The 25382-nt window shown below is 40.4% G+C and overlaps 1 protein-coding gene across 1 annotated transcript; it reads right to left on the bottom strand.

The window, feature by feature from the left end:
- Positions 1-468: 468 nt before the first annotated feature.
- Positions 469-24936, bottom strand: MYOG (myogenin). Its single transcript, XM_040337366.1, has 3 exons — positions 24342-24936; positions 7858-7936; positions 469-1292 (listed from the first exon to the last, which is right to left on the bottom strand). The coding sequence occupies exons 1-3, from the start codon at positions 24846-24848 to the stop codon at positions 1171-1173; spliced, it is 708 nt and encodes a 235-aa protein (XP_040193300.1). The 5' UTR covers positions 24849-24936; the 3' UTR covers positions 469-1170.
- Between the last annotated feature and the right edge of the window lie 446 nt (positions 24937-25382).

The raw sequence follows: 25382 nt of genomic DNA on the forward strand, positions 1-25382 counted from the left end.
ATAAACTCCCAGAAAGTACTATTTCAGTGACAGTAATTTCACTATTCCAAAAGAAGAGTGTTATATGGTATATGTCCAAGTAATAAATGTCAACCAACAGAGCATTTCTATTTTAATTGCTGCTAGGAGCCAGGCCCATTGGAGCATTTGTAATGCCCCTCAAGCTATGTCCAGCATAGCTAACCTAGGCACAACACTGTTCTCTTACATAAAAGAATCCCAGGCAGAAGCCCTAACAGAATCAGTGTTACCAATACAAATGAGTAATTATACAATAACTGGTACATTGGGATGTGTCTTGGGATGTGTCTTAAGACAAACATTATGGGAAGTGTAGGAAAGTTCACTTCCCTGAGATTAAAAATCTGCTTTGGTTGGAACACATTACAAACCAACTTCCTCTGAGCAGGCATTAATGACAGACATAAGTGGTGTATGATTTGTCCCTCTGCACCAAAAGAAGTTTGAAAAAGAAGACTTTACTGCAAAGAAAACTATTTCTAAACAGGCTTTAAAGGTCTCCCAGTCTTGGAAACAACACTTGAGGCCTGGCATGATCAGCTCAAACTTGGTAAATATTCTCAGGTGGTGGTATTCTCACACTGCTCTTGAAATAGACCAATTCTTACATGCAAAAGAGTACTGGTACTTTTAATATCCCTCAACCTAAGTGAGCGGTCAGTGGATTTTTAAATTAATATTGCCCTTTTGAAGACTTCTATGATATTCTGTGCAATTTTTTAAATACTCTCACATTACTTTATTTTCTGTCACATATGCTTAGAGCATTCAGTTTAGAAGAAAAACGTATTTAGAAAATAAATGCAAAATGTTCCAAATATTAGCCAGTGGTATGATTGTCGCTCTTCAGTCTCTTGCTACGTGAATAGTAGAGACAAGTTTCATTAATAAATAACTTTATCCTAAAGATTTGGTTGGACAAAACTTATTGAAAGGATCTAGGTTTAAATATGTTATCCATTTCTCTCCAAATACCTCCTATGTCACTTAATACCCTGTACCACCAAAATGTCAATGGCGTCACTGAGAGGAGATTTCATTTCTAAGTCATTTTATCAGACAACAGTGCTACGAGAATCGGTCCATAATATGTTACTTCCAGTGTGCTATTAGCTTACAGGAAGGTCCACAAACAACATCTTGCATAATTTAGTTTCCAATATGCTGCTCAGAATAGTTTATAGACACCTCTCCAGATGTGATGCTGTCAACGATCGAAGACAATGAACTTATGTCACGTTGCTCTGAGGAATCATCACTTAGAAGGTTTTCTGCAAGAGGAAACAGAAGGAATTAGGATGCCAGATAGATAGAAAATATGTATTCTATAGAGACATATCACTAAAGTACTGCATCTTTGTCAGATTATTATTTTACCTCCACATATCCATGATATATATCTAGTGTTCATTTATAAATAATTATTTTATCACTCATTTGTAATGTTTTTACTCATTTTACTTTCAGCATTCAGTGGACATAGGATAACTCAAATATGGCTTTAATGGGCCACAACTGCCTTTCCATTTCATCCAATGTTTAAGGCCGGGTTCACTCTGGTACAACAAACGCTCTGACATTGGGAGTTAATGTTGCATGACATGTGAAAATCAATGTTTCCCTATGAGAGCCGTCTTAACTGGTCTGACACAAGTCGGTCCGACTTTGAAAATGCTCCCTGCACTACTTTGGTCCGACTTTGATCCTACTTCAGCCCATTGAATATCACTGAAGTTGGATCAAGTTGGATCGTCGTCTTAACTGATCCGACTTTGGCAATGCAACTTGTGCTCTGATGATCTTGAAGTGGAATGCCACGTAAAATTAAATAAAAATGGCATGGTTTCCCCCTCCAAGAGCATACCAGGCCCTTCGGTCTGGCATGGATTTTAAGGGGAACACAGTGATGCCCGAACAAAAATTCACACCATCTGTGGCCTGCCTTAAAGCGGTGTTCCACCCACCAATTTTTTTTTAAGTCAGCAGCTACAAACACTGTAGCTGCTGATTTTTAATAAGGACACTTACCTGTCCATGGAGCCTGCAATGTCGACCCCCCGAGGCGATACATCCATCGGATAGGGTGCAGGAGCCGCCATTCTAAAAAAGGAAAACCGGCAGTGAAGCCTTGCGGCTTGATTGCCTGTTTCCTACTGCGCATGTGCGAGTTGCGTGGCTCTTTGTGAATGGCCAACTGTCTTCTGGGACACACACAAGTCCCAAAAGACAGCGAGGGGAACATCGCACAAAAAGGATATGACGTCCTGCGCTGTGGCCCGGATGCATCGGAAGTACACAATGTACTTTATTAAAGGGTTCTATAGAAGAAGAAAAAACATTTTTAATATCCAAAAACGAGGGGTGGAGAGGTGGTCTTTCATTTAAGACCACCTCTCAAAAGTAGCTGGAATTCCGCTTTAACAATAAAAGCATGTTGTTTACAGAGATTTATAGCTCAAGGTGTATTTAGACAACTTATGAATGATTCATCCCCCTCCCTCATTACTCTTTTTAGACAGGATGTACACATTCTCATTCAGAGAAAGAGTCTGAATGTAAGCAGCTGTATATCTGTAAAAAATGTTTTTATATAAAACACAATGTTATTTACTAAAGGCAAATCCATTGTGCACTTTTAAGTGCACTTTTAAGTGCACTTTTAAGTGCACTTGGAAGTGCACTTGCTGTAGATCTGAGGGGGACATGCTAAGGAAAATAAAAAACAGCATTTTTGCTTGCACATGATTGGATGATAAAATCAGCAGAGATGCCCCTCATTTCAGATCTTCCACTTGGATCTACAGTGACTGCACTTCCAAGTGCACAATAGATTTGCATGTAGTAAATAATCCCCTAAACACACAGCTAAAACTTTACTGGTCTATTGTTCTTTGCCTGGCACTCTGCATCAGTGTATATTACTGCAAATATGACCTTCACTAACCATTTATTGGGGGCATGTGATTTTTTTAAACAGAGCATATCATTTGTAATGCAGAATCTGAGGCCTGAAGGGATTTCTGTTCTTATTTAATCCATTAACATAAAGTACGGAATTTTGACCTTTGCTAGAATAACAATTCATTTACACTTCATGCAAATCTGTTCAGATCTGTTGTGCACGGATACAAAGCCCATGGACCCTCTCAATTAATTACACATGTAGTTCTTTCTCAATACTTTTAGTTAGCTTTAACTTATCCTTCCTGATAAAATAGAGAATATTTGTTTTGAGGTTAAAACGGGGTTGTTCAATTGGAACATTTTAGGTAATGTTGTAGGTGCGCCTGTATGTAAAGCTTTTATTGCTTTTTAAACCAAATAGTAGAAAATTATAAAACAGTGGAAAGTACTTATGGATTTAAATGCCTTTCAGAATTCTTCTTGATACTCAAAGTTTTAAAGACATCTTTTCTGAGATGTATGTATAATCATTTAGGCCAGGGGTAGTGAATTAAAATTCACGGGGGTCCGGTCGGAAAAAAATTCTTCCAGCGGAGGTCCGAATGTCATATTGGTGCTATGACGCCACATGATATCCTCCACTTCACAGCACCCCCCACCACACACATGCACACACCTTTAAGACCCACACACCATCGAAATCGACATAAAAATCTCAAAATACATTTATTTTATTTTTATGCAGCACAGATCAGTTACGGTGCATAAAAACAGAATGCATTTTGCACCACACTGCTCAGCACGCAGGGGCGCTGATTCAATGTGAACAGGACACATAGAAAACAGAGACCTGTGTTTTGCCAGTGCAGAAATCATAGAACCCCTTTTCATCAGTGTCCTCAGCCCCCCCCTTACATCACATCCCCCTGCCTCATCACAAACCCCCCATTACAGACTGACCCCCCAATCAGACTGACCCCCCCAAATCACAGACCCCCATCACATACCGATCCCCCCCCAATCACAGATGGACACCCCCAGCACATACCGATCCCCCCCACAATCACAACCCCCCCCCCAGATCAGACCCCACATCAGACTGATCCCCCCCAATTACAAACTGAACCCCCCACAATCACAGAACACCCCATCACAGACTGAACCCCCCACAAACACAGATTCCCCCATCACAGACTGACCCCTCACAAACACAGATCCCCCCATCACAGACTGACCCCCCAAATCAGACCCCCTATAACAGACTGACCCACCAATCACAGACTGAACCCCCACAATCACAGATCCCCCTATCACAGGCTGACCCCCCTATCACAGACTGATCCCCCAATCACAGATGGACCCCCCCCAATCACAGATGGACCCCCCACAATCACAGACCACCCCATCACAGACTGAACCCCCCCCCCCCCCACAATCACAACCCCCCCCCGAATCAGACCCCACATCAAACTGATCCCCCCCAATTACAAACTGAACCCCCCACAATCACAGAACACCCCATCACAGACTGAACCCCCCACAAACACAGATCCCCCATCACAGACTGAACCCCCCCCCACAATCACAACCCCCCCCAAATCAGACCCCACATCAGACTGATCCCCCCCCCCAATTACAAACTGAACCCCGCACAATCACAGAACACCCCATCACAGACTGAACCCCCCACAAACACAGATTCCCCATCACAGACTGACCCCTCACAAACACAGATCCCCCCAAATCAGACCCCCTATAACAGACTGACCCACCAATCACAGACTGAACCCCCACAATCACAGATCCCCCTATCACAGGCTGACCCCCCCTATCACAGACTGATCCCCCAATCACAGATGGACCCCCCCAAACACAGATGGACCCCCACAATCACAGACCACCCCATCACAGACTGAACCCCCCCCCCACAATCACAACCCCCCCCAAATCAGACCCCACATCAGACTGATCCCCCCCAATTACAAACTGAACCCCCCACAATCACAGAACACCCCATCACAGACTGAACCCCCCACAAACACAGATCCCCCATCACAGACTGACCCCCCAAATCAGACCCCCTATAACAGACTGACCCACCAATCAGACTGACCCCCCAAATTCACAGACCACCCCATCACAGACTGACCCCCCCAATCACAGACTGAACCCCCCCCCAATCACAGACCCCACTATCATAGACTGATCCCGCCCACAATCACAGACTGAAACCCCCCCCCACAATCACAGACCTCACCAATTACAGACCACCCCATCACAGACTGAACCCCCCCACAATCACAGATCCCCCTCCTATCACAGACTGACCCACCAATCACAGACTGACCCCCCCAAATCACAGACCTCCTATCAGACTGACCCCCCAAATCAGACTTAACCCCCCCCATTACAAACTGAACCCCCCCACCCACAATCACAGAACACCCCATCTTAGACTGAACCCCCCACAATCACAGATCTCCCTATCACAGACTGACCCCCCCAAATCAGACCCCCCCATCACAGACTGACCCCCCAATCAGACGGACCCCCCAAATTCACAGACCCCCCCATCACAGACTGAACAACCCCCTCCCTACAATAACAGACCCCCCCCCCCATCGCAGACTGACTCCCCCCCATCACAATCCTCTCAATAGCAAACCCCTGTCCTGTCCTGCACAGCACAACACTCCCCCTATCCACAGAAAACCTACCTTATTCACACAGGACATGGAGCGTGACCGCTCTGGACAATGGGCGGGACCTTTCCCATTAAAAGCGAGTGATTTGTTGCTGGGACCGACCCGCTGCCTAGCAACCAATCACCCACTTTTTAACTTAAAAAGTCCCGCCCATTGTCCAGCGCGGTCGTGATTCATGTTTGTGTGAAACAGGTAGACAGGCAGTGTGGGGAGGGGGGAGTGCACAGACCTGCTGCGCCTGCCATGCTGTGTATATAGCGGCATCGGCAGGCGGGCGAGCCGGCCACAGAGACACACAGGCGAGGCTGCGGTCCGGATAGAATGGCCACTGGGGCCGGAACCGGACCGCGGTCCGCCATTTAGTGACGCCCGATTTAGGCTAAAGGACAACGGAGCTGATTTACTAAAACTGGAGAGTGAAAAATCTGGTGCAGCTGTGCATGGTAGCCAATCAGAGTCTAACTTCAGCTTGTTCAATTAAGCTTTGGGGAAAAAAAACTGGAAGCTGATTGGTTTCTATGCAGAGCTGCACCAGATTTTGCACTCTCCAGTAAATCAACTTCATACTGTACACTCATACACGAAAAGTACAATATCCACTCAATTTGGAGAATGTCTTACTTTGCCATTTAGGGCAAAGTGACATGCCCTCATTTGCTGATACTTTTGCAACTTCCTCACTTTTTGATTCCTGTATTGCCAATTTAATTTTTTAGACAGCGCTGAGTTTGATTCATTGCTTTGGGAAACTTCCTAGTAGTAGTTGGGCATAAAAAGAGCAATATGCTTAATTTCACACTAGTCAACAAATGTCAGTTTAATGAAGTCAGAACAATGAATGTTACTTCTGATTGATTGCTGTGTAGCATGTTAAGTAAGCTCAAATATGGCCTTTCTAATGATTAGAATTTACATTTCTTTTTATTGAAATGCTACAAAGGTCACAATAGGTAAACAGACAAGACAAATTAGGTGTGGACATCATTAGAAAACCATATTAGTTTTTTCTTAGTGATCATATTACATATGTGTGTCCATATTCACATTTCACAGTGTCACACAGGGATAATTGACAGCTTTGAATTTTAATTAGGTACATAATTAGGTTGAACTGAAGACTTAAAACCTAGATGTTGAGTTCTTAAAATCAAATCTTTGCACAATACCAATTTATATACTGATAAACTAAAATGTAAAGTTATTGAACTTAAAAGAGAAGTAAAGTTTTTTTTTTTTTTTTGGCTGCATCTGTTCCCCAGTGTCTCTGCACTGAGAACCGAGCCACCGAACACTGCCGATGGCTCGGTTCCCACTCCTCCCCGAGCAGAGCGATGCTGACTGTCAGTCAGCATCCCTTCTGCTCCACTTCTCCGCGCTCATTAGAGCGCTGAGCAGTGGAGGGGCGGGGAGAGGCTGTCTCAGCAGCTCACTGAGCCGCTGACACTGCCATCGATCAGGACAGCTATCGGATCCCGACTTGGAAGTCATGATGACGCGCTGCCCCGACTGATGGCAGTAGCGTCAGCGGAGAGCGGACTTCAGACCACTCTCTGATGAAAATGGATCAAAAGAGTGCAAAATGAATTGCACTCCTGTGACCCATAGAAGGAGCCCAACCTAAAAAGTTCAGGCTAGACTTCTCCTTTAAATGAAATGAGTAGATAAAAAAAGGAAGTGTTAAAGTCCCTGCACATAATTATTTTTTTCTTTTTGCTGTCTGCGTCATGTTGGGAAGATTTCCTTAGCAAAATAAAGTGAGAAGAAATCTCTGAAAAAAGAGGGGAATTCCCCTATTAGAAAGTTTTTACTGGAAGACCATTGGTAGATTTTCCATCACCTATTGTTCTGATGACAATGGTAAAGTTTTGTGTTGTCACATAAAAAGATATAATAAAACATTTACAAAAATGTAAGGGGTGTACTCACTTTTGTGAGATACTGTATATCATATATAAATAATAACAAACTGGGTCCCCATCACATTTGAACCTATTATATCATGTATACTGTATGCAGTGGTACTCCTTAGGGAGTAGCTGGATAGATTGGGCCTTTTGCCTTCCCTCAGTGTCATTTCTTCAGTGTTGTCACATGAAAAGATATAATAAAATATTTTCAAAAATGTGAGGGGTGTACCACACAAATGTGACCAGCTGCTACCGAGAAAAAAAATTAATTCCAGTGAAGGGAAGATCAACATTAAAAATTATAAGATCGTTCCTCTTACCGCTTTGACTTCCACTGAAGTCGGACTCATTCCACTCAGGACTGCAAGATGAGGAAGTTGATCCACATTCACTGGATACCTAAAATATAAAAGAATTACATAAAATTGTAACTTCAAGTTGACCCTAGCTGAGGCAAAGGATCAATTCACTTATTTAGTCATTTATATTTATATATATTATATTTATATTTCTGGCATATGTATGTATGCAGCATATGTATGAACTCTTTATCTTCCTCATTGTAGGCTGGGATGACAGTTCATCTACTTGTTGTTTATGATCATAGCAGCAGTTTGGGTTTTTGCAGCTGCGAAAGAGTGGAGTGATAGGTACGACTTGTTGGAAAAGTAGAGCTACAAGACATTAGTAACATTTTACTTGTGTGCAGGAGAGAAGCTCCACTGTGGCAACAGTGGCTGTAGTAGAGAGGTTGTATGAATTCTCCTTGACACACCAATATTTCAGGCTCCAAAATACATAATTATAATACAAATATTATAAATATTTTGTCTTTGTGATACATTAAGTGCCCATAACCAGTCATAACGATCTGGACCTTACAATTAGGAATATGCACAATGTAAATTTGTACAGAGTTAGAGATAAAAGTTGTAACTTGATAACAGGCACCCCTAAAGCCCTGTACACGCGATCAGAATATCGTACCAAAAATGGCGATTTTTAAGTGATCGTATGATAATCTGATTGATAGTACAGCTGTTGTCCGAAAACTTTCAAATGGACAAACAGGAACATTTTTCCCGTACGATACCAGATTGTACGTTTTTTTTTTTTAATCAGTACAGTTTTCATCCAAAAATACAATACAAATACACTATAAATATTACTTCCAATACAATCACTTCCAAATTTTTATTTTGTCATACGAGAATTTTCGTACTGTAGTAACCTATTTGTTTTCGAATATGGAGATTAGCAGACAATTATTTGTCCGATAATCTCATTGTGTGTACTAAACTTAAAGTGGTTGTAAACCCACTCTTGCAACTTGCACCTATAGGTAAGCCTAGATTAAGGCTTACCTGTAGGTGCAAGAAATATCTCCTTAACCCACATGGTTAAGGAGATATTTTCACAAAAACGGGCACCGCTGTCTACGGCGAATGCGTAAAAATGCCGTGTTTTCGCGCATGCACGGGGACCTGCCGGAGTGACGTCATCACAGCGCCGGAGCGGCAATAACAGGAAATTGCGACGAGGGGACATGGCGTTGGCGGTGGATGGGACAATTTGTCTTGGATCTCTCCCTCACTTTACACTCCTTGTCCTCCTGCACAATCAATACTTCCCTCTTTTAACCCAGCTACTATAGAGGAAGTCACTGAACTTTTTTCTAACGCCCAGCTAACCTCCTGGACCCTGTTCCTTCTCAAATACTACAATGACCGTCTGGCTCTATCCTACACTATTTTACTCATATCTTCAACCTCTCCCTTTCTACTGGCATCTTCCCCAACCCTCTAAAACATCCGCTAGTCACTTCCATACCAAAAAATGCCTCACCGGACTCCATCAATCTTAACAATCTAAGACCCATCTCATTACACCCTCTGGCCTCCAAACTCCTTTAAAGTTTAGTCTACAACCAACTGAGCAACCACATCATTGAGAATAACCTTTGTGATCCCCTTCAGTCTGGATTTTGCCCACAGCACTCCACAGAATCTGCCTTTCTAAAACTCACAAATGACTTACTTACAGCCAAAACCAACAGTCATTATTCTTTACTCTTACTCTTGGACCTTTCCACTTTGATATAGTTGACCACCTCCTCCTCCTCAAAAAACTAAATTTGCTTGGTCTCCATGGCTGCGCTCTCCGTTGATTCAAATCTTACCTATCTCACTGCACCTTTAGTGTCACTTACAACTTCACTTCCTCCTCTCCAACGCCTCTTACCGTTGGGGGCCCCCAAGGCTCTGTCCTTGGACCTCTACTAAGCTTGATCTACACCCCCTCCCTGGGTCAACTCATAGCCTCCCATGGCTTCTGCTACCATTTATATTCCGATGAAACACAAATCTATCTTTCTGCCCCTCAGCTCACCCCATCGGTCTCCTCACACATCACTGATTTACTAACAGACATATCAGCCTGGATGTCACACCACAAGTGTCAACAAGTGTCAATAAGGCCCCACATCTCTCCTCCAGGCTGCAAAGCATTAGATCGTGAAAAATTCACTGATCTCATGCTTACTAGCCGCAATTGCGGCTTTGTTTACATTCCGGTACCCGGGCGTGACGTCATCACATCGTGCCCGGGCCTCCGACGGTCATAGAGATGACTGGTGACCATCTGGATGCCAGTTTATGAAGCTTTGTAGATCGCTTCTCCTTTGGAGGAGTGAAAGGATCTACAAATGCTTCAAAAAGTGGAGAACAGCCCCTGATACTGGAATCTAGTGAGACATAGCGAGATTACAGTACTAGAAATTCACTGAAACACTGAGATGTCAGTTTATCAAGCAGTGATAAATTATCACTGCTCAGTACACGGACAGACGGTGTGGTTAATGCTAATAAAATAAAGAGTCCCACTACATAATATATATATATATATATATATATATATATATATATATATATATATATATATATACATATATACATATATATATATATATATATATACACACACACACTTGTTATATATACATATCTATATATACACACTTTATATATATATATATATATATATATATATATATATATATATGTATACACATAAATATGACAGCATGGTTACTGCCGTGGGGGGTCTGATCGAGGTAGAAGGAAGTTAATAATTTTCCTTCTTCCTCCTCAGATCCTTTGGGATTGCCTTTTTACTCCCGGATTCTCCGCCTCTGAGCTGCTAAATTGGGGAGTGTGAATTCTGACACAGATCACCAGTGAAGTCCTAAGATCGCAGCTTCATAAACTGTCTGTTTATGTGTCAGTCAATGAGGATTCTCAGTGTGCCGATTTCATCGGTGGGAGAACATGTTCAAACACATTCTCCCCCTGATTATCACTGTTTTATAAACCGTTTATAGACTGGGATCAGTGACGATCCTTGTGATCACCGCTGTTCACTGCTTCATAAACAGACACCTATGTGCAGCAATGAACCTAGTGGCATCTAAACAGGACCATGGGGCTGCAAGGCATCAACGCTAACTATAGCACCACCAAGCTGGCATTTCCATGGGGACACAAATGTACCATATATACTTGAGTATAAGCCGACCCGAGTATAAGCCGAGGCCCTAATTTTACTACAAAAAACTGGGAAAACGTATTGACTCGAGTATAAGCCTAGGGTGAGAATGCAGCAGCTACTGTAAGCGGAAAAGAGGGACAATGCCCATTTGCAGCTTCACTGTGCCCATTTGCATGCCTCACTGTGCCCATTTGTACACCTCATGGGCAAAGAAAAGACATCCAGTGATGCAGTAATTTCCTCAATGCAGGTAATATATCTGTGGACTTTATTCTTCTCCACATTTAGTTTCTGTACACGTCCTATTTGTTGTTTCAGCTGCTGTAGTTAATTTTTAACTTACTTAGCCATTTATTTTTCTGCAGAATCTTCCCCGGGGTCACCAGATTCCAACCATCTACTTAACACATGGACAGGCCTGTAGTGTACCTGTATTCTTTCGCTGGAGTAAATTTTTCAAAATGTGAGGCTTCCTCCTGGTCCCGTTCCATTCCATGATAGGCGTTTGACACTGTGTTCCGCTACCGCCTATGACCCATCAGACACTGTGTTCAGTGTTTCGCCAATCACAGACCTTCTTTCATCCTCAGACAAGAGGATGTCCATGATAGGCGGAACAATGAACACAGTGTCTGCTGGGAAAGTTTGAGGATAAGAGGACCTCCGTTATAGGCGGTAGCGGAACACAGTGTCAAACGCCTATCACGGACCAGGAGAAAGCTGCGACTTTTGAAAAATGGACACCCGCGACTTGACAGGTACACTGACTCGAGTTTAAGCCGAGGGGGCTATTTTCAGCCCTAAAAAAAGGGCTTATACTCGAGTATATACGGTTGGTTCGCTAGTCTAGTGAGATTATTTTAATCACCTTCTTGAGTTTAACTATGGCCATAACTAATACATATGTGGCACATATATTTTAATGTAAGAATGGACTTCAAGACAGTTTTAACTAATGGAACCTGCTTTATTTCTCATCATTACATACCATTTGTTAATTCTACACAGATATTAATACACTTTTCCATTGATTAAAATTATAATTATGTTTCCAAGAACTAGCTATGCATATAAATGCAATGTGCACTAACTTGGGAGTCAGCTAAGTCACAGCCTTAGGTTTGTCTGAAAAAAAGGCCCATTGATTTCTATACACAGTGATGTAAATATTATTTTGAGCACCAGATTTGATACATGTGTTTAGCCCAAGGGAAGAAGCATTATTTTGTAAATTTTCCTGTTTCATTGTTTCAATTTAAAATAAATTCTTTCAGGTGATACCTAACACTCATTATAGAAGTGATGCATGATGGGATACATTGGATTTAAGAAAGCCTTGTATAACCTATGTGTCATCCTACCTTGTGTACGAATGCAGTGAGTTTAACTGAAGTCTCCTGATAATTGTGCATCAGTTTACCTATTGATTTTTCTCAATCTAGTCAGCCTGTTTGTGTGTGCCAATACATATGATTTCCTTATATATCTGGTAAGGAAAGCTGCAATAATCGAATCTATACATAAGAGTTATAATGTATTTTGGAAATTTCTTCAGAAATATAGTTATATAACTAGCCTGTATGTCATTATTCATTATGTAAAAGCGTTTAGGATAAACTCAAGGCAGATATAAGCTAGTATGTAATCTATTTACTACATTTATTAAAAAGTTGCCAACTTAATTTTTTTGTAAAACTAGTGTAATTACCTGATTATATCTTGATGTCTGGCTCTCATAATTCTCTGAAAATACACCACGAAATGGGAGAGCAGAAGTGGCACTGTGAGCCAATTAGGCTGTATTTCATTGCACATTGCTGTCAGCCTCCCTTCCTGAACATACTAACAGGATAGAAGAGCAGAGTGTCTGGCTGCTCCACTAAGCAGGGTGAAAGTGGTGGGTAAGAGCAGTGGGCTAGAGTGGAGGGCTAGAGTGGTGGGCAGGAGCAAAAAGCAAACCTGAGGCCTCGTACACACGACCGAGGAACTCGTCGTAAAAGAAACATCGTTTTCCTCGACGAGTTCCTTGTCAGGCTTGTGGAGAAACTTGACAAGCTTTCTTTGTGCACACACTGTCAAGACCAAATGTCCTCGTTCTCAAACGTGGTGATGTACAACACATACAACGGCACTATAAAGGGGAAGTTCGATTCCACTGGCGCCACCCTTGGGGCTGCTTTTGCTAATCTCATGTTACTGCATGTTAAGTAAAAGTTTAGTAAGAGACAATTTGCACTTTTCAGACTGTTACAGCGTGACAAATGTGCTATCTCCATTACAAACGCTACTTTTACCGAAGGTGCGCTCCCGTCTCATACTTTTTTCTGAGCATGCGCGGGTTTCTTAGCATACACACGAACGTGTTTCTCGTCGAAAACCAGCCCGACGAGGAACATGACGAGGAAATTGAGACTCCCGTCGAGGAAAAAGAGAACTTGTTCTCTTTTTTTCTCGTCGAGTTCCTCGACAGTTTTCTCGATGAAAAACATACACACGACCGTGTTCTGTCGAGGAAAACAGTCGTGTGTACGAGGCCTGAGACTGATGTCAGAGAGCATCAGAGAGCACCAGATGTAGATATCTTGCAGACTTGCAGCACAGGACAGTCTGAGCACATTTTGAATTAAAGGTAAATGAGTGATAGAATGGGTCTGGTCCATCCAAGGTGAAGTTAACACAAAGGAGAAATATAAGGTCACCAATCTATTCATGCTGTCTGGAATGGGTTCCTAGATCACAAAAGCGGCTAAACAGAAATAAAATATTTTGGATAGTAAGATAGTTCACATTTATTTCAGCCTCATCTTCATCACACAGAAAATGATCTTCGAGTGTGGATTTTATGTTTCTTTATCATATAACATACAATTTAGAATATTATTTTATTTTTGCAAAGTTTCATTACTTAAATAGAGAAGTATGGATGTTCAAAAAAAAAACACCTAGGTGGATGCAGCATTGATCTGATTCTGCATATGTCAGCTGCCAGTTCTGCTGTGAGAACTGAGTCACTATCAGTAACTGACTCACTGCTCTCCCCTCCAGCACTCACTGGAGCAAGGGGCTGTGAAGGGGCGGAAGGGGCTGGCTCAGGCTCTCAGTAGATCACTGAGAGTCTGGGACAGGAGTCAGTCCAGGCATCTGGGTGGATCCCAACTTATGGTTGAGATCTTTCCCGAGCCTGGACTGGCTGAGTGAAGTCAACCCTACAGCAGACTTTAGCCCACTGTTGGCTGAAGACGGGTTACAGGAGTGAAGAACAAACTGCCCTCCTGTGGTCTACAGGAGATGTAAAGCCAAAATAGCTTTGGCTATACTTCTCCTTTAACCAAAATACTGGTAAACATTTGGTGTACATAACCCATTCATTATTTTTTTGTAGCATAATTAAAGGAGATTCGTGTTGTGAAAAATATAAATTTGCTGATCTGGAGTTTAAATTTATCAATGATTTTACTGGCTGTATACTTGTTCTGGATCAGTGACTCAGAACTTATCAAAGCCTTTGGGCCAGATTCACAGAAGAAGTACGCCGAAATATCTACTGATACTCCGGCGTACTTTCAAATTTGCTGCGTCGTATCTTTAGTTTGAATCCTCAAACCAAGATACGACGGCTTCTGGCTTCGATCCGACAGGCGTACGGCTTCGTACACCTTCGAATCGTAGGTGCAATACTTTGACGCCCGCTGGGTGGAGTTTGCGTAGTTTTTCGCATCGGGTATGCTAATTAGCATTTTCCGTCGATCCACGAAGGTACGCGCGGCCGTCGCATTCTCTTACGTCGTCTTTTCGCTAGTCTTTACGCTAGTCGGCTTTTCCCGGCGTATAGTTAAGGCTTCTATTTTGTGGCCTATAGTTAGACTTGCCATGTTAAAGTATGGCCGTCGTTCCCGTGTCGAATTTCAAATTATTATTTTTTTGGCGTAAGTCGTCCGTGAATAGGAAAGGACGTAACTCACGTCGAATTTCAAAAAATGACGTCGGTGCGACATCATTTCCCGCAAAGCACGGCGGGAAATTTCAAAACGGAGCACGAGCAGTACGTTCGGCGCGGGAACGCGCCTAATTTTAATGATCCACGCCCCCTACCCGGATCATTTGAATTAGGCGGGCTTGCGCCGGAGGGATTTACGCTACGCTGCCGCAACTTTACAGGCAAGTGCTTTGTGAATCAAGCACTTGCCCGTAAAACTTGCGGCGGCGTAACGTAAATGCGATACGTTACGCCGCCATAGATGTACCTGAATCTGGCGCTTTGTGTCTACATAACATCCAGGCAATCAGCGTTTTCAGAAAGAGGTAAGATCAATGCCACCTTATGTATTTCTCCCAGCATATGTTTCTCTTTCAGTTCTGTGAAAAAAGATTATGTACTGTTGTTTTGTCACTGGGCTGTTACTGTTAAATTGTGCATGATATTATTACATGATTTTGCAACTAGGAGAGCTATACAAAGTTGTACAAATTACATTTACATGCCTGTAGTACATGACATGACTATGTATGATCCTTCCTAAGCAATGAAAACTAGAAGGGGAGAACATAACGTAACTCCAACCATCTTTCAACTGATCGAATGAAATTAATACGTTTAACAAACAAGATGGAACCGCTTAAAGCCATAAATTATTATGCAGTATAAAGCTAAGTGTTTGTCTTTAATTTCAAATGAAATGACATGTTAATAGTTTTAGGCACTTCCAGCAATAAAGCTCATTGCCTTAAATAATACTGTGAAATTGAACAAATATAAAGGAATTACTGCAAGCCTAATGTAAAACAAAAGTGCCTGCGCACTTGAATCTACGTAACGTTTATCCATGCATGAGTAAATGGAATTAAGATAATAGCCAAAATTATATTCCAATAGATATGGAACATAGCTAACTCATTTAATGTATACATGACGTAGAGTGATACAGCCTGTTTCTGTCACTCATCAATAGGTAGGCTTTGTATGGAAAGGGTTTCTTTTACTTAACTAAAAAGAAAAAGAAAGATAGAAAAAAAGATACAAATAAATAGTGTGAAGAATAAGAATGCACAGAGTGCTATAACCCACAGCAGCTATTTAGAATGAATTTCTCATTTTAACCACTTTAGCTCCGGAACATTTACTCCCCGTCATGACCAGGCCATTTCTTTGCGATACGGCACTGCGTTACTTTAATAGACAATTGTGCGATCGTGCAAAGCTGTACCCAAATAAAATTGATGTCCTTTTTTTACCCACAAATAGAGCTTTCTTTTGGTGATAGTTGATCCCCTCTGCTTTTTTTTTGCGCTATAAACCAAAAAAGCCAACAGTTTTGAAAAGAAACAATATTTTTCTGCTATAAAACATATCAAATAAATATTTTTTATTTTTTGTATTTCTTCATCAATTTAGGCCAATATGTATTTTACTACATGTTTTTGGCAAACAAAATCCCAATAAGCGTATATTGATTGTTTTGTGCAAAAGTTATAGCGTCTACAAACTATGGGATGTTTTATGAATTTATTTAAATTTTTTACTAGTAATGGCAGAAATCAGCGATGTATAGCAGGACTGTGACATTGCGGTGGACAAATTGGACACTAACTGATACTTTTTTGGGGACCAGTGACGCCAATACAGTGATCAGTGCTAAAAAAATATGCACTGTCACTGTACTAAAGACACTGGCAGGGAAGGGGTTAACATCATGGGCGATCAATGGGTTAAATGTGTCCCTGGGGAGTGCTTGCTAAATGTGGGGGATGTACTGTAACTGTGGGAAGACATAGATCCGTGTTGCTGCTTAGCAGAAACATAGGATCTCTACATTCCCTACTAACAGAATGGCAATCTGCCTCTTTTGGTAATGATCGGTGGGTCCCAGGTGACATCAGGTCCTCCGGACCCACTAATTGGCTCCCGCGGGTCACCGGCGGCACCTGCGTGCCTTAGACCCGGGAGTGCAAAATCATGTACCTGTCTTTTGCACAGAAGTACAGAAGTACTTTCATTTTAATAGTCTGTAACATCTTGTGTCATCTTGATTAAGGAATTTTTAACAATATAATAATTGTGATGCTCAATTTTGTGTTTCCAAACATATCCTGGGGAATTCAATAAAGCATTTTTGTAACTTTTCTGGCAATAGTGCCTTTTAAAACTACCGCCACCTAATTCAGGCAAGCATTTCCACCAGTTTTGGTACTGCCATGTGCATTAAAGTCAGGTAGTTCTTACTAACACTGCCAATTTCAGAACCTGTTGATGTGACATTAACTGAATTACTACCAAATCACAGATTAGAAAGCTGGCAGTAATTAAGACCAGCTTTGAGCTGGCGTACAGAGGTACACCATTGGTCATGTTGGGGTATACCTGTGCTGGGAAGCTGTCATGAATGTGTCTCAACCCCTAGAGGATACTGGTAATGTTCTTACCCAAATATAACAGTACCCATATTTGGGACATGACAAGTGACAGGGGAGGCAGACCTAATGGGGAACTAGTCCCTTTGGCCACAGCACCTCTTGAGTGGGTGAAGCCCAATGTAGAACTGAGAGACCAGTTACCCATCAGGCCTGCCTTACTTTTGACAGTGGTTGGCAGTGGGTGAATTCAAAAGCCTCTATTGGACTTAATCATGGCTATAGATATGCCCACTGCCATGAGCTGTCAGGGATTGAGCACAATGAGGCAGCAGTGTCAAGTGTGAACACTCCAACCTCAGAGGTGACCGCTACCAGATTTATGTTCCTGTTTCTGACAGGTACATGCATCAGGCACAATTACTGACAATTTTGGTGTGGAGGCCCAATGGAATTCTAAAGCATGTCTACAACACCCTTTATGAATTCTCTCCCTAGATTCTTCCAGTTCTTCAAGTCCCCCTGGTGTATGTGAGCTACATCAACTACAGCATTATGCTTCATGAATCATGCCTTTTTCCTGTGATAACAGAGTAAAAAAAAGCCTAAGATCCAGCTCTTCACACCCATAACCATCAAACTTTTTGTTGTTTTTTTTGTTGTCTGTGTCCCCATTAAGGAGATTTACCCTAACTGTCCTGACTCTTGCCAAAGGAAATACACAATTTTGAAATTTCACCCAAACAGATATAGAGGACAGGCTCTTGTTACCATAATAAACTAAAGGGCATTTCCCTCACTTTCGAAAGATTTCTTCACAAATCCTAATATGTCTACGGAAAGTAAAGGGGAAATATTCCCTAATCGATAGCAGTTTTTACAATCCCTACTCTATCCAAAATAATAAAAAAAAGTTTGGCTTTCCATTAATTATGATATGTTTTCTGATCGTGGGTTAATGCACTTGTCTCATCCTGCTTCTCAAATGTATGTAGATGTCCCTACAAGATGCATGTGGTCGAGAGAACCAAATGAATTGTCATCTTCTTCTAGAGTATTTCATGCCATCTACATGATCTGTATATATTTATGTAGCTCTAAATACTCCTATATCAGTGAAAGGTTACTTAAAAGATTGTCAATCATCCAGATTTTCTTGCAGATTACTGTCACAAGGGATGTTCACATTCCTTGTGACAGCAATAAAAGTAATCAAAATGTAAAAAAAAAAAAAAAAAAATTTTATATTATACAAATAAATAAAATAAATACGATTTTTTTTAAAGCACTTCCCTCGCCGCGAGCTCACGCAACAAAGAAAACGCATACGGAAGTCGCGCCCGCATATGAAAACGTTGTTCAAATCACACATGTGAGGTATCGCCGCGATCGTCAGAGCAAGAGCAATAATTCTAGCACTAGACCTTCTCTGTAACTCTAACCTGGTAACCGTAAAAGAAGTTTAAAACATCGCCTATGGAGATTTTTAGGTACCGTTGTTTGTCGCCATTCCACGAGTGCGTGCAATTATAAAGCGTGACATGTTTGGTATCTATTTACTCGGCACAACATTATCTTTCACATTACACAAAAAAGTTGGGTTAACTTTTCATGAAAGTTAATTTTTCACAAAAAGTTGCATTTAAAACACTGCCGCACAAATACCGTCCGACATAAAATATTGCAACAATCGCCATTTTATTCTCTAGATTCTCTGCTAAATATATATATATATATATATATATATATATATATATATATATATATATATATATAATGTTTGGGGGTTCTAAGTAATTTTCTAGCAAAAAATATGGATTTTAACTTGTAAACACCAAATGTCAGAAATAGGCTTAGGCATGAAAGGGTAAAAGATTAGCAAAACGAAAAAAGTTGCCTAAATCCCAAGATTTTTTTTTTTTTATAATAGCAAATCATAGGAAATTGTTTCAGACTATTTTTTCAGACACTAAAAAAAAACCAAATGCACAGATCTGTGTCTCTGACAATTGCATTCCATAGTGTCAATTATCCCTGCACTCACAAGCGAGAAACTGTGGAAAGGCAATGACATTTTTAGCACTATTTGTCCAGCTGCCCTAAGGTTGTGGTCCTTAAAGGTCTGCTATGGCCAAAAAAAGAACAAATTATTACACAAATACCCCCAAATCATTCATACAATACAGACAAATCTAGGCTGCAGCTCTAAAAAGTATCTGGCCTCAGTATTCAGAGACATTAGATGAAGGTCAGAAAAGTCAGAGCCCCTCATCTGCATATTTATTCCAGGTCAGTGATTTAAAAAGTACTAAATACCCTGAATCAGAATAACAGCATTTGCATTTTCTGCACATGGTGTCAGCAGCGGCAGCCTTCAGTTCCTAACTACAGGTTTCTGTTAAAAGGAACCTATCATCTGGAAAATAATGCTTGCTTAGGGAACATTTCAATAACTAAGCAAGCTTAAAGCTTTTTTTTCTGAATCTGTAATGCCCCATACACACTATCAGTTTTCCTGATGGTTTTCTCTTCAGGTTTACCAAAACCATCTAATATGAGGTCAAACCTTAAGCGTTTCAATTTGAATGCAATCAGGCAGGTCCTTGTACTACATGGTTTTGGTAAACCTGAAGAGCAAACCAGCAGGAAAACTGATAGTGTGTATGGGGCTTAACAGTCCAGGATAATGTTAAGTTGCCACAAGACATAAGATTGGTCATCTTTCCTTGATCAGTGGGATTGGTAAACAATTGTAAAACCTCGTACACACGCTCGGTTTACTCGGCAAGAACCAGCAAGAAAACTGCTGGCAGAGCTTTCTTGCCGAGTAAACTGTGCGTGTGTACGAAGCTTTCAGGTTTCTCGACAAGAAAACTGCCCAGAATCTAGACGAGAAAAATAGAGAACATGTTCTCTATTTTTCTCGTTGTGAGATTCTCTGCAGTTTTCCTGCCGAGAAACCCGAGAGTGTGTATACTTACCTGTCGCCGTGGAAACCCGCGCATGCTCAAAATGACTTTGCCGCATGCGCGGTAGCTAGGCATAGGTAGGGTGCAGCAAGATGGCGGCGACGGCATCGAATGTGACGAGCGCATGATCGTCGTACGCGATGACGTCACCGCGTTCTTGCCTTTCAAGAGAACCACGGTTCTTTTGAAAGGAGAGTCTGTACACTCGGGCGGCAAGAGATTCTTGCCAAGAAGAGATTCTGGCCCGTGTGTACACGGCTTCAGCCAGCGGGTTCTTCCAGACCAAGTTTCATGCATTTATTTTACCTTTTTAAGTACTTTTTTCCTGTTAAAACGCCAACCACACACACCATGCATACAGACAGATTGTGGGCTGTGTGGATTTAAGCATGTGTGCTCCAGTATACAGGCATACCCCACTTTTAAGTACACAATGTTTTTTTTTTTTTTACTATCACTGGAAAGTGCAAAATCAGGCTCACTTCTGCATAGAAACCAATGAGCTTCTAACCCCAGATTGTTCAATTAAGCCTGGTAATACAATCTGGAAGCTCATTGGTTTTTATGCAGAAGTGAGCCTGATTTTGCGCTTTCCAGCTTTAGTAAATAAACCCCATTGTGTACTTAAAAGTGGTGTATGCCTGTAAGCATGTCAACCAATATACACCTCAGCTTAAGGTGGATGCATCAAGAGTGCAGCCAAATCAAGTAATCAATATCAAATGTTCCTGTTACATTTATGAACCAATTAAATATAGTAGGATAGTAAATGGTTTAATATTTTGATTTTCCATTAAAAATCTATATAACTGGAATCTTGACTTCATAAAAGCAGTAATTCATTAATTAGGCAATATAACATGTTGCGGCTGAATAAGATTATTGTGAAACGGTATTGTTGAATAATTTGCTGTAGTGCTCAGCTATGACTCAGTTCATTTGTTTTTACAATTTTACACAAAGGTTTTAAAGGTTTAAATAGAACATACCAAAACTGCTAAGTTCAAATTCTGATTACACAGCATTGCTTGTGTAATTTAAACAAATTAAAAGTATTTTTTTTTGTTGTCTTAACCTGATCTCCAATGATACATCACATATGACAGATAATCTATTGCAGCAGATCAGTTTAAATAGGGATAGGTTCGTTTTAACACAAAGCAGAAGTAATTGGTGGATTTAGTTTACACGTGGAGGATTTTATCAAACTAACTGACTGACATACTGAGCAGTAAACATAACAGCCATTCAAAGCTGATTGCCCAAAGTCCCATGAGGATTAGTGCCAGCAAGGCTGCTGCATGCTGTTTACTGTCACCAGCCACTCACTCTCTACCCAGTGACCAAATAACCTTTGCTAGTCCAGGCGGTGATGAGGTCACACATAAGCCTTACTAGCATTGACATACTAAGGAGTTCAAGTGCTACACAAATGTGGAAGGCAAGAAACCAGCCTAATGACAGCAATGCGTTTGACACGCTTGTCACCAATGACAGAATATGCAACATGTGTTGTCTTCACAGTCTCTAAACAGTTTAGCAAAATCTTAAAATCCCATAAATCCACATCTGTCTTATTAACAAAAGAAATATAATTATATATAGTAAACATTTCATTCTTTTTTTTTATATACAACGGACATTTCACTGTATTTAGTATGTAACATTAGAAAATCATTTTAATACATATAATCCATTATAATCCAATCTATATAGAACAATGCAGTTTCACAATGTTGCTAAAAATATTTTTATTCTTCTGTTACTAACCTGTTCTACTTGCTTTAGATTTTTGGTGCATGGATCACCGTAAATGTTTATATTAATGGTCCCAACAAAGCACGCAAGTTGTGTACTTTTGGGATATACATCACAACACCTCTCAAGTTTTGTTTCTGTTTCTTCTGTTTAAAATATAATTCACTATATTGTATAGTACTGGTGTTATCATATTATGTTTGCTGTCTATATTCATAGCATTTGTTCACCTTTATTATAGTGGTAAATAACTTTTGAAAAAAAAAATCCAGACAATCATTAATTTAGGAATTCCGTATACCTGTGTTGCACAGGTTAATGGAAGAATCATATTTATCAAGCTTGGGATATTTCTATTACAAGAGTTATGCCCTGCACACACGATCGGTCAATCCGATGAGAACGATCTGATGGATTTTTCCATCAGTCAAGCGAGGAAGCTGACTGATGGTCAGTCGTGCCTACACACCATCAGTTAAAAAAACGATTGTGTCAGAACGCGGTGACGTAAAACACGACATGCTGAAAAAAACTAAGTTCAATGCTTCCAAGCATGCGTCGACTTGATTCTGAGCATGCGTGGATTTTTAACCGATGGACGTGCCTACAAACGATCGTTTTTTTTTTCTATCGGTTAGGTGTCCATCGGTTAATTTTAAAACAAGTTTCACATTTTTTAACCGATGGATAAATAACCGATGGAGCCCACACACGATCGGTTTGGTCTGATGAAAACGGTCCATCAGACGATTCTCATCGGATTGGCCGTTCGTGTGTACGCGGCATTAGGTGATCAACTGTTCATAATTAGCATCATGCATTAACATCTTTAAACAAATCACTATTTACTTTACTGTCCCTACAGGATAATGACTTTCAGAATTAAAGATCCCAGACCTATACATAACAAAGCTAATGAATTTCTTGTACTGAGTGCTCTGCATTGTTATGCTGCTAACATCCAGGCTTGGTCAAGGTCAGCAAGGAGAGATTGATTGAGATGGTGTTCTCTGGTTAAAGTAGGCAAAGGATTTCATTTAGGAGAAACAACTAAGATAAAAGAGAATGTGTAAGGTTGTTCATACATAAGCAGATCTCTCACCCAGAATGGCAAGTGGTAATAGATCTACTGCATTTGCTTGAATTGTGACATTCCTAGACCTGATAAAACCCTTGTTCTAATTTGCCTGATGTGTAGATGAAGGAACATGCAATGGATTATTCATTTTTTAAACTGAGAAAAGCAAATTATTAAAAAAAAAAAAAAAAGCATACAACAGCCACTTTCAAGATGATGGAAAACCTCAATGTGTGCTAATAATTACATCTGAATGCTTGATATTGCTCATTATTGCTTCATAAGGTGCTTGATTATTACAACTGAAGCTTGTACAAATCAAGTATGATAATAGCAACCTTAGAATGATCACTTTATATTCAACTTGATAATTACAAGGCAACATATACCAACGAAAACAGGTTAGGCATAATTTTAAACTGACCACCTGATTGCAGTGTGTACTAAACCTGTGTAAATAAGATGCCAAGTTTTCCTATTAAGAAAAAAAATATTATTTTAATTACTGTTTGCAGAGTGGGAAAAAGTTGTCTTTATCTTATTTTATATATGAAACCATATCAATATTCTGCATTATTTTATTAACTCCCAGGAATAGTGTTAATTGTTTTGATTTACTCATGCATGTATATAGATTATTTAGCAAAATCCAAATCTATCAAACTAAAGTGTAAGCTTTAAAACTTCTGTATTTTAAGGTTTAGTAATACAAGAAATTGTTCGTATAGACTTGCTTGACACTGTTGGCAAACAGTATTATACTCAGTGCAGTACATAGCAAACAATGATCAATCATCTAACAGTGTTCTGATTGGTCTACACTGATGAAAAGTAAAATATGATTGGGTACTGTCATTGTCTATAAACTGCACATCATCGTTGTATAGTGGCACACCTTTATTGTTTCTCCTGTAGGATATTGTGAGTAATGCCAGGGTGGTATCTGATGCCATGGTAGTATATCTATTACTAAAGGCACAGTGTATGTTTTGACATTAATTAAATATAATGTACTGATTCATCAATCTTAACGGGTATCTATTGATAAAGAACAAGCAAAGTATTGTATTTATATGATTAATTTTCCAAAATCACTGATGCTTACCACACGCTGCCCTCCATTAGTTATGTACAGCAAATCTCTTTGGTCTCTGTCTTGCTGGTTAAGGGATGACAGCAGAGCTTGCAGGCGTTCTATGTACTGGATGGCACTCCTCAAGATCTCAACTTTAGGAAGTCTCTGATTAGGGTTTAACAAAGTGCTTCTTTTTAAGGCTTCAAAAGCTTCATTTACTTTCTTCAACCTGCGTTTTTCCCTCATCGTAGCAGCTCGTCTTCTGTCCAAAGACACTGTCTTCCGTTTGCACATTTTACAGGCCCATGGCAGACATTGCCCGGGACAGTGGTCCTGTTGGCCTACGCTGGCATGGGGAGATACCTTCTCTTCAATGCCTGCTCCTTGCAGTATAACACCATCAGCGCAAATACCCATGGAGCCACGATCTTGAAATCCAGTCTGATCATAAGTGGGGAGCCGTGTGGAAAAATAATTTTCATTGTCGAAAAATCTTTGCTCTGGGAAAAAGTAAGGGCTGGTTTCAAAGAGTTCCATCGTGTTCGACTGTTAAGATGTGTTTCCCTTCAATAACAACACAGCAACTGCACTTCTCCTCTTCACACCAACTGCTTGATGCCATTTAAACCCTCTGCCCAGCATTAAATCACAGAGATAAATATAGAAAAAGGCTCACGAAACCTGATCCACTTTTTAGCTGTTGCCTGACATCAAAACTTTTTACGTCTGAATAGACGGGATTCTCCCTAGAGGATTCTTTTTTTTTCTAGTACAAGTACAAAGGAAACATTCCCTTTTAAATTTGAAAACCACTATTAGATAGATAGATAGATAGATAGATAGATAGATAGATAGATAGATAGATAGATAGATAGATAGATAGATAGATAGATAGATAGATAGATAAAGAGGGATTTCCTATATTACTACTAGAAATAATAATTAACAAAAACTGATGGACAAAATAAAATTGTGTAGATGGATGTCATATATTAACAGTCCTTTACTTTACTTATAATAATGAAATCTTAACGATAATAAATAGATAGATAGATAGATAGATAGATAGAC

This window comes from Rana temporaria, chromosome 2 (genome assembly GCF_905171775.1).
Source record: "Rana temporaria chromosome 2, aRanTem1.1, whole genome shotgun sequence".
NCBI classification, from domain to species: Eukaryota; Metazoa; Chordata; class Amphibia; order Anura; family Ranidae; genus Rana; species Rana temporaria.